This window comes from Somniosus microcephalus, chromosome 10 (assembly GCF_052327205.1).
Source record: "Somniosus microcephalus isolate GS21.2 chromosome 10, FLI_Smic_1.0, whole genome shotgun sequence".
NCBI lineage: Eukaryota > Metazoa > Chordata > Chondrichthyes > Squaliformes > Somniosidae > Somniosus > Somniosus microcephalus.
The window spans coordinates 118,745,724-118,759,864 of NC_140996.1; the positions used below are offsets into that span (position 1 = coordinate 118,745,724).

The 14,141-nt window shown below is 41.9% G+C and overlaps 1 protein-coding gene across 3 annotated transcripts in view; it reads left to right on the plus strand.

The window, feature by feature from the left end:
* Positions 1-14,141, plus strand: part of mtmr2 (myotubularin related protein 2) — a 117,030-nt gene that overhangs the window by 85,223 nt on the left and 17,666 nt on the right. For all 3 annotated transcript variants that reach the window (XM_085998743.1, XM_085998745.1, XM_085998746.1), the window contains 4 exons: positions 1,058-1,246; positions 3,525-3,710; positions 4,602-4,808; positions 9,473-9,565. In XM_085998743.1, coding sequence (XP_085854869.1) covers positions 1,058-1,246; positions 3,525-3,710; positions 4,602-4,808; positions 9,473-9,565 — 675 coding nt within the window. The remainder of the gene's footprint in view (positions 1-1,057; positions 1,247-3,524; positions 3,711-4,601; positions 4,809-9,472; positions 9,566-14,141) is intronic.

Here is a 14,141-nt window from a genome sequence, read left to right on the forward strand (position 1 = left end):
AACAGTACCAGCATACTGAACCTCGGTGCTAGTCAAGCAATTCCTGATCTGGGGAGTTCTAGATCAGTTAAGCTATCTGAGGAGTAGCTGAACTGAGACAAGGGTCTTCCACAGAAGAAAGGAGGAAATATTGTAAGGGAAATCAACCAGTTTGCTTTTTCTGACTGGCTGGTTAGGGTAGCAAAATTAGAGCATCAAATAGACTACCCATTCATTTTGATAATTGATTGGTATTTGCCTCAGCAAAAGCTAAGGAGATTGAAATATTGAAATAGTGAAGAAAGATACAAGAGAGCACTCCATATTACAATATCTTTATTAATTTAGGCTAACTAGAACTACAAATTTTCCTCTGTAGATGAAAACTGATGAGATTGGACTGTTAAAATTTTGATATTGAACTTGAAGCTGCCACGTTTTGAGATTTTCGGTGTAATAATTTAATCAGATATCCAGCATTTGTTTTTTCTTTTGATTTCTGCTTTAATCTCTTAGGTGTGGGTGGGACTTAAAAGAATCTCTGCTTCAGTATCACCATTCTTTTACAAATAATCTCTATAATCAATTGGATTTACCTTCTGTGTATTCTAATGTTTTTCTGTCCATTTAAAATGTTTGTTCAAACCTATGCTTGAATAGTGAGCTGAATGCTCCCTTGAGGTCTAATACAATAGCAATTTGGATTGCAAGGCAAATTCCATGGCTATGATGCATTCTTCTCATTGAAATTATTATAATCAAACATCATGGCATTTCTCACTATGATTACATGAGTTTAAATGGGTTTATTAGCAAAATGCTATTTTTTTAATAAGAGGCAGTGGGATTAATGTATGTTATGGATACTGCTACTTGGAGGAATACTTTTTTTGAGATTGAAGATGGTTGTGTAACAATGCAACAATTGTTTTTGAACATTTTCAAAGTGAACCCCTGCAATAAAAGTTTATCCCAAAGATGATCTGTCTATAGTGACTGGCTTCCTCCTCAGCAATAAATAAATTCAGATTTGAATCTACAAGACGCTAGGATTATAATCACTTCATCTTCCCTGCAGGTGATATCATGGATACATCCAGAGAGCCAGGCAACAATTACTCGCTGCAGTCAGCCTCTGGTTGGTATGAGTGGCAAACGCAGCAAAGATGATGAAAAATATCTCCAAGTTATAATGGATTCCAATGCACAGTCTCATAAAATCTTTATCTTTGATGCTCGGCCCAGTGTTAATGCTGTGGCTAACAAGGTAACGTTTACACTTCAATTTCTTTTGAGCTAAACATATATATTTTCTCAGGCTCTACTAATTGAGAACAGTTTGTATTTTTGCATTGTTTCTTTTTATCAGAGTACGAACTGAATTTTGTCTGAGGGTCACAGTCCAAGCAGTGATTTACTCAAAGGCCACTGGTTGTCACCAGGATATTGGTAAACGCATAGTAGGCAATGCCCAGTGTGATGCATCACCATCGGACATTGGATACAAGTCTTTTTAAGAGACATTTTAAGTATTTTGCAGTCCCTTTCAAATAGATAAAACACTTCTCACCTTCTGGGTGAATATACTTTATTGATGTTAGATTAGATCATTTTAGCACATAAATATTCAATAGGTTTTTTTTTTAAAAAGAATAATTAAATTAATTCTAGAGGACAATAACGTTTAAAAATACAAGTGCAAAGAGGTGAAGAAGATTAAAAAAAGAAAATGCAAAGAATCGAGAAGCAATATTAAACTAAGTGGGGGTATGAACTGATGAAGAGGAAAGGAACATGAAACTTTAAATGGGAGGTTGCCTTTAAAAAAAAGTTATGACTAGTGAAATAGAAGACAGTAAAAAATGAGGACGTTTTAAAGGATAAGATGGGAAAAGTAACAGATTTATGTACTAAATAAAATAGCTCAAAAGAAAGAAAATGCTGTTGAAGTAAAAGAATAGGGGAGAAAATTAGGGGACCAAAAAATCTCGATGGTACCTTTTTAATGTAGCAAAATGTCCCACAGTTATTTACGGGAGAATGAAAGGACATTGAACACAGCTGCGACAGAGTTAGGAAAGGTGACTCTAGATCAAAGAAATGAACATTTGAGGAGACTTTTGAAGGTGGGAAGAGTTGGAGCAAGGCCGAAGGGTCTAGGAACAGAATTCCAGAAATATGAAGACTTTAATGGTCTGGCACTGAACAGAGCAAAGGGAGGGTGAATGCAAAGAGGCAAAGGAGCATAAAGAATAGACCAGGATGTACGGCTGCAGGAAGCTGCAGATGTAATATGGGGCAAAGCCATGTAGACCAGGATAAGGATTTTCAAATTAATGCACAGGGGCAACAGGAGATCAGCACAGGTAGGGCTGATGGATGAGTGAACTTTAGTACAGGATAAGATGAAAGTGGCAGAGTTTTGGATGAGTTGGATTTAGTGCAGGCTGGAACTATGGAAGCTTTAAGGAGGGCATGGAGAAGTCAAGCCTAAAGGTGGTGAGGGATTGGATAAGAATTTGTGTCTGGGGTTGAGATAGGGATTTAAAAAAAAAAAACATTATGGAGGTCGATGTAGGCGTGATGGATAGGGTGTGGGCTTTGAAGATCAGCTTGGGTCAAACGGGACACTGAGGCTACACACTATCAGGTTCAACCTGAGCAAGTAGACACGGTAGGGATAGAATTGGATTATGCAATGGTGTTATTTTGGCTCGCATTGGTTTTGCCGGCGTTAAACTAGAGAACAGTCTGGCTCATCGGTGACTTAACTTTGGAACAGCAAGGTTGGTGACACAGGGCCAAGTCTGGGTATTATCAGCAGACATACAGAAGCTGACCCCAGGCTTAAGGATAATAAGCATTTAGACCATATAACTAATTCTATGGACAGATACATTGTGATTAAACCCAATAAACTTCTTTTAGACAACACAAATGATCAAAAATGGTATTTTTTAATGCTTATTGCTTAAATTAAAAGGTTTTGGGGGTAAATAGTTTTTTCAATTGGCTGCATTCAATTTCCCTGAGGATATGTGGTTATATTTTATTTGCAATATTATGTTCATAGTATTAACCCACAGTCAACATTTACTGGAATAAGAATGCAGTCTTTAGTCTAATCATGTAGGTTCATACCTATCAAATACAGTTTGGGGATTATGTTTGTGTTGGTGAGCTTCCTTGTGATCTTTACCTTTTGACACTGACACACATGGCTTCATTAGGTGATAAATGTACCCCGTGTCATTGTTGCATATTGACAATGCTGCTCTCCTCAGACCAGCAGCATCAGTGTGTGGAGGTGAATCTTGCTGAGGACTGTAGCAGTGGCTCGCAAGGGCTGCAGTTGTTCTTCAAACTGTATAATGAGTACCCTTCCATTCATGACATAACTGCATCATCAAAAGAATGGTTCTTGCCTTTGATGCTTGAGTCGTCAGTGCATTCACGTTTAATTCCTGTCGTCATTTGAATATTGGAAATACTGTAACTTACAAATATGGGACTGTTTTGATTGAATTATATTTTGTTTTGCTCAGGCAAAGGGAGGTGGCTATGAAAGTGAAGATGCCTATCAGAATGCAGAGCTTATCTTCCTTGATATCCATAATATCCATGTAATGAGGGAATCCTTACGGAAATTGAAGGAGATAGTCTACCCCAACATAGAAGAATCCCATTGGTTATCCAATTTAGAATCAACACACTGGTTGGAACACATAAAAGTAAGTTTGAGGACTCCAGTATAATAAAGTTGTCACTAAGGTTGCACATTGTCAGCTCAACCTGAGCTAGCAGCCAGGATGGGAGATGCAACTGAGGGTTAAGATGCAGAGCTTCTTGAGCTGGAGAAAGTTCTGCCTCATCCACTTCTGGGCTTTATTCACTCAATGTGCCACCCTTAGGTGACACAGAGAATGCTTCCAACAACAGTGGAAGAGCTTGTTTGTTTGTTCTTAAAACAGAATTCACATTTTGGCAATATTTTTGTCTTGTATACACAGCTATGTTACTTTAATTTTCTGTCAGTTTTATTTTGTACTATGCAGTGTCACCATAACTTAATGACACAATATTAGCTTTACTATTAACCTCATTGTACTTCTTGTCCATAAATCATTGGAATCAATAGTACTGAAGCTAAGTGTTAGAAATTGATCAGAAGTGGTCTGTCTCTGTACATCGGCACTTGTTAAATTAGCAAATTGAAGTGCAGCTCTACCTAGCAGCATAATGAAGGATGAGTGCAATATCTACTGTGTTTTTTAAAAAACTGCATTAAGTCTCTGAAAGCTTTCAACAGGGAGCCAGTGGGCATAATGCCAAATAGTATTTTTAGTACAGTATTAAAGAGAAACTGGTCCACTGTTCGTCATTAGTTCTTTCAGCTAAAGGATTTATTAGGGCTTATTAAATAGAATGGAATGCTTTCAAATATGACTTTTAACTTACACACACGTTAGATTAGGTTCACTCCTGTACAATCTCCAATTCAAACCTTCAAGTTGATTTTGCCATTATTAAATTACTCAAGTAACATTTTAAGTTAAACCTAATTTATTTCTCTATATTTAGGCTTGTTCCATAAACTAATATACTTTTCTTGTATCTTGCAGCTAATTCTTGCTGGTGCTTTGAGGATTGCTGACAAAGTTGAATCTGGAAAGACGTCAGTTGTGGTGCACTGCAGTGATGGTTGGGACCGAACGGCCCAGTTGACATCTTTGGCTATGCTTATGTTGGACAGCTATTACCGTACAATTAGAGGCTTTGAAATACTTATTGAAAAGGAATGGCTTAGCTTTGGTCATAGATTTCAACTTGTGAGTATGTATGCATTTTACAGTAACTTAAAGCAGCATTCATTCTGGCCCCACGAGAAATACATGAAAGAAATGCACAATACAGTAGACTACCCTTTATCCGAACTTCCGAAAACCGAAACCCTCTAAAAACCGAAGGTTTTTTCGGTCAGCGTAAGTCGTGCGCACGACATGACCAGAGTGGCGCACGACTTACGCTGAGCAGAGGGTCAGCGTAAGTCGTGCGCAGGACCCCCCCCGCCGACCCCCCCCCCCCCGTGGACCCCCGCCGACCCCGACCCCCGCCGACTTACGCTGAGCAGAGGGTCAGCGTAAGTCGTGCGCACGACCCCCCGCCGACCCCGCGGAACCACCTGACTCTCTTCCAAAGGCTCGAAAACAACGAGAGCTCTGAGCCCGCGGCGGTGCCGGCCCCTGTTCCAACCGAGCACGACGACCTGTTGGTGGAAATGCGGAACTTCATTGCATGCCAGGCTAGCAGCGACGGACAAGCCATGACTGCGGACCCCCCCCCGCTGACGCCGACCCCGACCCCCGCCGACCCACCTTCCGAAATCCGAAATTTTCCAAAAACCGAAACACGGCTGGTCCCGAGGTTTTCGGATAAAGGATAGTCTACCTGTACTACCCGCTTACTCTGATAAGGATCCTGAATAAAGATTTGCACTCTATTTAGAGGAATTCTCTCATTTTAAAATCCCATTCTCAAGTTGAGTCTGAATATGCAGATGAAGTTCAATGTGGAGAAGTGTGAAGTGATGCACTTTGGGAGGACTAATACGGAACCAGTATACTACAAATGGCATGATTTTGAAAAGTGTAGATGAGCAGAGAGACCTTGGTGTCCATATACACAAATCCTTAAAGGTGGCAGGGCAAGTTGATAAGGTGGTTTAAAAAGAAAAAGCAAATGGGTTACTTAGGATTATAGATAGAGGAATAGAATATAAAAGTAAAGAGATCATGCATGAACTTTATAAATCATTAGTTAAGCCTTAACTGGAGTATTGTGGGTAATTCTGGGCACCACACTTCAGGAAAGATGTAAAGACATTAGAAAGGGGTACAAAGGAGGTTTACCAGGATGTTACCTGGGATGAGGGATGTAATGAAATCTGTTTGTCTTGATCCTGTATTCGTTTTGCACTCATGTATATTACCCTCCCCCACTGTGTATAGTTTCACTTCCTCTTTCCCGACTAATCTGGGAGGTTCCAGGTCTTGGCTCTTGGCTCCGCCCCTGACTTCTCTTACATAAAGATCCCAGGATCTGTATGACTCATTCCTGTGAACCAGTCGGCGTGTTGAGATGTTAGCTCTGATCTTAGTGATTAAAAGCCAACTTGTTTAAGTCTATAACTTCTAGTTTTGTGGTTATTGAAGGCCCATCAAGGGACATCAGTTATGAGGAGAGGTTGGTAAAGTTAGGACTGTTCTCCTTGGAACAGAGAAGGTTAAGAGGTGACATAATAGAGATTTTCAAGATGATGAGAGGTTTTGATAGAGTAAATAGGAAAAATATTCCCTCTGGTGACTCGATCAATAACTAGAGGTCATAGATTCAAAATCATTGGAAAAAGATTTAGAGGGAAGATGGAGAGAAATGTTTTCACTGAGTTGTTGGGATCTTGAATGGTCTACCTGAAAAGGTGGTGGAAGCCGATTCCCCAAATAACTTTAAAGGGGAGTTGGACATGTAATTGAGGATGAGGCACTACAGAGTTACGGACAAAAAGCGGGGCTGTGGGACTAAACACGACTTCTCTTTCAATGAGCCAGCACAGGTATGATGGGTCGAATGGCCTCCTTCTGTGCTGTAAGTTTCTATGTTTCTATGTACAGCTGATGTTTTATGTATGTGGTAAAGTTAGGACTATTCTCCTTGGAACAGAGAAGGTTAAGGGGTGACCTACATTCTTTATGTACATGGTTTTATGAATGGGAAATCGTGTTTGACAAATCTATTAGAGTTCTTTGAGGAGGTAACAAGCAGGGTGGATAAAGGGGAACCAGTAGATGTGGTGTATTTGGATTTCCAAAAGGCATTCGACAAGGTGCCACATAAAAGGTTACTGCATATGATTGAGCTCATGGTGTTGGGGGTAATATATTAGATTGGATAGAGGATTGGCTAACTAACAGAAAACAGAGAGTCGGGATATAGGGGTCATTTTCAGGATGGCAATCTAACTAGTGGGGTGCCACAGGGATCAGTGCTGGGGCCTCAACTATTTTCAATCTATATTAATGACTTGGATGAAGGAAGCGAGTGTATTGTAGCCAAATTTGCGGACGATACAAAGATAGGTGGGAAAGCATTTGTGAGGAGGACATAAAGAGTCTGCAAAGGGATATAGATAGGTTAAGTGAGTGGGCAAGAATTTGGCAGATGGAGTATAATGTGTGAAGTTGGTAGGAAGAATAGAAAAGAAAAATATTATTTAAATGGAGAAAGACTACAGAATGCAGCAGTACAGAGGGATTTGGGTGTCCTCGTACATGAAACACAAAATGTTAACATGCAGGTGCAGCAAGTAATTAGGAAGGCAAATGGAATGTTGGCCTTTATTTCAAGGTGGATAGAGTATAAAAGTGGGGAAGTCTTGCTACAACTGTACAAGGCGCTGGTGAGACCACACCTAGAGTACTGCGTACAGTTTTGGTCCCCTTATTTAAGGAGGGATATACTTGCATTGGAGGCAGTTCAGAGAAGGTTCACTAGGTTGATTCCTGGGATGGAAGAGTTGTCTTATGAGGAAAGGTTGAGCAGGTTGGGCCTATACTCATTGGAGTTTAGAAGAATGAGAGGTGATCCTTTTGAAACATGTAAGATTCTGAGGGGGTTGGACAGGGTAGATGCCGAGAGGATGTTTCCCCTCATGGGGGAATCTAGAACAAGGGGGCATAGTCTCAGAATAAGGGGTCGCCCATTTGAGACGGAGATGAGGAGGAATTTCTTCTCTGAAGGTCGTGAATCTTTGGAATTCTTTACCCCAGAGAGCTGTGGTGGTGGAGTCATTGAATATATTCAAGGCTGAGATAGACAGATATTTGAGCTACAGGGGAGTCGAGGGTTACGGGGAGCAGACAGGAAAGTGGAGTTGAGGACAAAATCGGATCAGCCATGATCTCATTAAATGGCGGAGTAGTCTCGAGGGGCCGAATGGCCTGCTCCTGCTCCTATTTCTTATGTGTGTGTTTTTAATGTTTTTTTTTGTCACCGTGCACTTGGTAACATTTTTGGGAATTTGAATTTTTGTTTTGGTCCTGGACTTATGAAGCAGTATAAAATCAACCTCAGATAGGTAGCATCTTATGTCTTCTGCTCTTGCTTCTACTGTGTACATAGCAGGATGCACTCATAACAGTTTTTAGGCAAGTTTGTTAAAACTGAGACTTTGGGCAAAAATTGCTGCAATGACTCATCTTGCAGTGAACTTCTTGGTCACCATTCACATTGTACCATATTTGTGCTGCAAATTGCTGGAACATCGAAATTTGTGAGCGCAATGATAATGTTACATCTGGGACCTCATGAAAGTCTTACCCAATGATATGTCTGCTTAGAAGAGGATGTTGTAACCCAGCTGGGCTTGGGAAATGTTGTATTGGTCCTTGAGAAGAGAATGAATGAATGGCAGGGTAGGTGTGTAAAGTCTGCAAACATTCTTGACCCATGAAGTATAGAATCAGTGGCCCCGTCCATCATGATCAGGAAGAGTGGAACACCCATTGGGTACGTTGCACTGCTTTCATAGGAACGTAGGAATTGCCATATGAAAAAAGACCAAGGTTCATCTTTGGCCTCCCACCATTCTGGTAGAGTAGCATGATAAAACAAGAATGGAGTTGTTGACTAATCATAGCAATCAATCTCTCTCAGTTAGTTTACAGCAGACACAGAAATCACATGAGGCAAACCCCAGTGGTGGAGAGCTTTGGGAATCATAGGTCCAAAGTCACCTTTTTCCTCCCAAGGATGCTACACTTACCACGTCATGTCTCAAATCACTTATATGCTCTAAAATGTTATTTTCTGAAATAAATCTATCTAATTTGCCTAAGTAATGAACTCGGGCGTCATTTGACATCTTGACATCCTCTTAAATTTAATTTTAATTGTGTTGTATGTTTATATGAAAAACTGTATCTATTAAGCAGTTGACAAACTTTTCAATTTACATGCATGTGCACAAGTTATTTAAGCAGTTTGTGAGATCACTTCTGATCTGTGGCATTTAGTTGTCTGGATGAGCCGTTCCAATAATGCAGCCATTTATTATGCATTAATACTTGCTTTCTTGACTAATGAGATTACTCTCTTTTATTTTGAGTGGAGCCTTACCACAAGATCAGTTCGGCCTATTTGATTTAATCTTTTCTCAATACCAACCCTGTTGTTTCCCTGTTACATCATTTAGCTGTTTCTTAAATGAACACTATGTTGCAGCCTCAACCACCTTCCCTGGCAACTGTTCCAGCTGTTGAATACTTTCTGTATTAAGAAATACTTCTTGGCATCTGTTTTCTACTTGTTCTCACAACTTGAATCTGTGCCCTCTTGTTTTGCTGCTGGAAATAATGCTCTAGATTTAATTTATCTATTCCATTATATTTCTACATTAATGAAACTCAGATTGCTTAGTGCCGAAATCCTTTTACAGAGAGTGGGACATGGAGATAAGAACCATACAGATGCTGACAGATCGCCGGTCTTCTTGCAGTTCATTGACTCTGTGTGGCAGATGACAAAACAGGTAATATCGTTTTTCAACTTCCAACTTTTATTTTATCATTTCAATTCTTGAACCAAGTGAAGAATTTGGCAAATGTATTATCTATAGATTTCTTCTGTTTTCTTTCTTGAAATATGCACATAGATTATTCATCCTTATTTAGTCAAACTGTATGCATGTTGAAATGAACAGTCTAGAAAACAAATGGAAACCATTCTGAAGAATTTACTGTTGCCTCATAAGTTATGAAGTTTGTTTCCATTTTTAGTGAGTCATGCCTAACAGGATTTTAAAAATCTAAGAAGCAAATTGAGTGGTTGGTGGCTGTTTCAAACGTTCCTCCTCTCCGTTTTGTTTATAAGTAGACTTCGTTCTACTGCTGCTTCCTATCCCCAGACTCTAATGCTGGACTGATGGTAACCTCTTCTCTCTGTCCTCTGCTTAAGACCCCTCCCTAAATTTCTTTATTGTTTATGGAACTGTGGGTTTCCTTATGTTCATTTGGATTTTGCCAAAACTACGGTAAACAATGATACTGGATGAGCAAAAAAATAGAGGAAGAGAAGGTATTCGAATGGCTGGCAGTATTAAAGTGGTTAGGTCATCTGGTCTGGATGGGATGCATCCTAGGTTGCTGAGGGAAGTAAGGGTAGAAATTGTGGAGGTGTTAGCCACAATCTTACCTTTTTAGCTACACGGGTAGTGCCAGAGGACTGGAGGGTTGCAAATGTTACACCCTTGCTCAAAAGAGGGGAGAAGGATAAACCTGGCAATTACAGGTGAGTCAGTTTAACGTCAGTGGTGGGGAATCTTTTAGAAACAATAATCCGGGAGAAAATTAAAAGCCACTTGGACAAGCATAGACAAATAAAGAAGAACCAGCATGGATTTTTATAGGCAAATTATGTTTGACTAACTTGATTGAGTTTTTCGATGAGGTAACAGAGAGGGTGGACGAGGGCAGTGCAGTTGATGTTGTGTATGTGAACTTTCAAAAGGCATTTGTTAAAGTACCACATAATAGGCTTGTTAGCAAAATTGAAGCCCATGGGATAAAAGGGGCAGGAGCAACATGGATACAAAATTGGCTAAGGGATAGAAAACAGAGAGTTGTGGTGAATGGCTGTTTTTCGGACTGGAGGGAGGTATATAGTGGTGGTCCCCAGGGTTCAGTACTAGGACCACTGCTGTTTTTGATATACATTAATGACTTGGACTTTGGGGTGGGGGGGGTAGTACAGGGCACAATTTTGAAATTTGCAGATAACCCGAAACTTGGAAGTGTAGTTAACCGTGAGGAAGATAGACTTCAAGAAGTGGATTGGGTGGACACATGACAGATGCAATTCAATGCAGAAAAGTGTGAGGTGACGCATTTTGATAGGAAGAATGAGGAGAGACAATACAAGCTAAATGGTACAATTTAAAAGGGGGTGCAAGAATAGAGAGACCTGGAGGTGTTTGTGTGCAAATCTTTGAAGGTGGCAGGACAGGTTAACAAAACAGTTAATAAAGCTATGGGATCCTGTGCTTTATTAATAGAGGCATAAGAATTGTGTTTAATTCTAGTCACCACACTTTAGGAAGAACTTGAAGGCTTTGGAGAGGGTACAGAAGAGATTTACTAGAATGGTTCCAGGGATGAGGGATTACAGTTCCGTGGATAGACTGGCGAAGCTGGGGTTGCTCTCCTTAGAGCAGAGAAGGCTAAGAAGAGATTTGATAGAGGTGTTTAAAATCAGGAAGGGTTTAGATCAAATAAATAAACAAAAACTGTTTACAATGGCTGAAGAGTCGCTAACGAGAGGGCACAGATTTAAGGTGATTGGCAAAAGAACCAGATGCAACATGATGAAAAACTTCTTTAAGCAACGAGTGGTTAGGATTTGGAGTGCACTGCCTGAGGGTAGTGGATACAGATTCAATAGTAGCCTTCAGAAGGGAATTGGATAAATACTTGAAGGAGAAAAAAGAGCAGGGTAGTGGTACTAACTGGATTGTTCTTCGAAAGAGCCGATGCAGACTGGATGGGCCGAATAGCCTCCTTCTGTGCTGTACTATTCTATGATTCTATTTGCCTATACACCGTCCCAAGCTCACTGCTTCCTATTTACTTTTGGCTTTTCCAAAGCCCCGCTCTCATCTCTTCCCCTCATCTTTCATCACTCTGCTCTTCAATTTATCAAGTCCCCCTTGATCCCTACTCCCACCCATCCTCACCTCTCACTCTGCCACTGCCCCAGGCTCAAATGCCTCACTAATGAGCCCATGGCCTCCCTCTGCACCTTTCTCTGCCAGGCCGATTGTGGCACCCATCACTACCCCTAACAGCACTTCACCCTTTTCCATTCATCGTGCTTTTTATTTAAAATCCTTGTTTACCAGACCCCCGCCCAGCTCCACATTGATGTCTTCCAATGAGATAGCCTTCCTTTTCTCTTCCCTTGGCATCTGCATGAGTGGCTCCTCATCCTTGATGATTTCACCTCCCCTAGTCCATTCTCCTCTGAATTCACTACCTCCTGTCCTCCCTCAATCTAATTTTTCATATAAAATCCACTGCCTTTATCATTGGCCATACCCTCAACCTTGCCCTCTATCATGGCTCCTTCGGTCTCAACCTCTGACAAGGTTAACTCTAATTATTTAAATTATTAAGTAAGTGCTAGGATAAACAAGAATAAAACCAGACGGACCACTCAGCATCGACTTAGGCACTGGATTCGGACATGGCAAAGGCACACCCAGCCCAGTCAACCCTGTAAAGTCCTTCTCACTAACATCTGGGGACTTGTGCCAAAATTGGGAGAGCTGTCCCACAGACTTGGGAGAAGCACTGAGGGTAGCAAGGGCACAGAATGTACTCTGGGTGGGGGCTTCGATGTCCATCACCAGGAGTGGCTCGGTAGCACCACTACTGACCGAGGTGGCTGAGTCCTGAAGGACATAGCTGCCAGTCTGGGCCTGCAGCAGATGTTGAGAACACCAACATGAGGGGAAAACCTACTTGATCTCGTCCACACCTGTCGCAGATGCATCTATCCATGACGGTATTGGTAGGAGTGACCACCGCACAGTCCTTGTGGAGATGAAGTCCCGTCTTCACACTGAGGACACTCTCCATCGTGTTGTGTGGCACTACGACCATGCTAAAAGGGATAGATTCAGAACAGATGTTGCAGCTCAAAACTGGACATCCATGAGGCGCTGTGGACCATCGGCAGCAGCAGAATTGTATACCAGCACAATCTGTAACCTCATGGCCTAGCATATCCCTTACTCTTACATTACCATCAAGCCAGGGACCAACCCTGGTCCAATGAGGAGTGTAGAAGAGCATGCCAGGAGCAGCACCAAAGATGAGGTGCCAACCTGGTGAAGCTACACCACAGGACTACAAGCATGCTAAACAGTGGAAGCTGCACGCTACAGACAGAGCTAAGCGATCCCACAGCCAACGGATCAGATAAAAGCTCTGCAGTCCTGCCGCATCCAGTCGTGAATGGTGGCGGACAGTTAAGCAACTAACCGAGGAGGAGGCTCCATGAACATCCCCATCCTCAATGATGGAGGAGCCCAGCACATGAGTGCAAAAGACAAGGCTGAAGCATTTGCAACCATCTTCAGGCAGAAGTGCCGAGTGGATGATTCATATCGGCCTCCTCCTGAGATCTCCACCATCACAGAAGCCAGTCTTCAGCCAATGTGATTCACTCCACATGATATCGAGAAATGGCTGAGCACACTGGTACAGCAAAAGCTATGGGCCCCGACAACATCCCGGCTGTAGTGCTGAAGACTACTGCTCCAGAAGTAGCCGCACCTCTAGCCAAGCTGTTCCAGTACAGCTACAACACTGGCATCCACCCGACAAAGTGTAAAATTGCCTAGGTATGTCCTTTCCACAAAAAGCAGCATAAATCCAATCCGGCCAATTACCGCCCCATCAGACTACTCTCGATCATCAGCAAAATGATGGAAGGTTTCGAAAACAGTGATATTAAGCGGCACTTACTCACCAATAACCTGCTGTTGGAAGTCAATCATCTCAACTCCATTGCTGCTTCATCAGTGGCCTTCCCTCCATCATAAGGTCAGAAGTGGGGATGTTCGCTGATGATTGCACAAGTATTCAGTTCCATTCGCAGCTTCTCGGATAGTGAAGCAGTCCGTGCCCGCATGCAGCAAGACCTGGCCAACATTCAGGCATGGGCTGATAAGTGGCAAGTAACATTTGTGCCACACAGGTGCTAGGAAATGACCATCTCCAACAAGAGAGAGTCCAGCCACCTCCCCATGACATTCAACGGCATTGCCATCGTCAAATTCCCCACCATTAACATCCTGGGGGGTCACCATTGACCAGAAACTTAACTGGACCAGCCACATAAATACTGTGGCTACAAGAGCAGGTCAGAGGCTGGGTATTCTGCAAGTGACTCACCTCCTGACTCCCCAAAGCCTTTCCACCATCTGCAAGGCACAAGTCAGGAGTGTGATGGAATACTCTCCACTTACCTGGATGAGTGCAGCTCCAACAACACTCAAGAAGCTCGACAACATCCAGGACAAAGCAGCTCGCTTGATTGGCACCCCA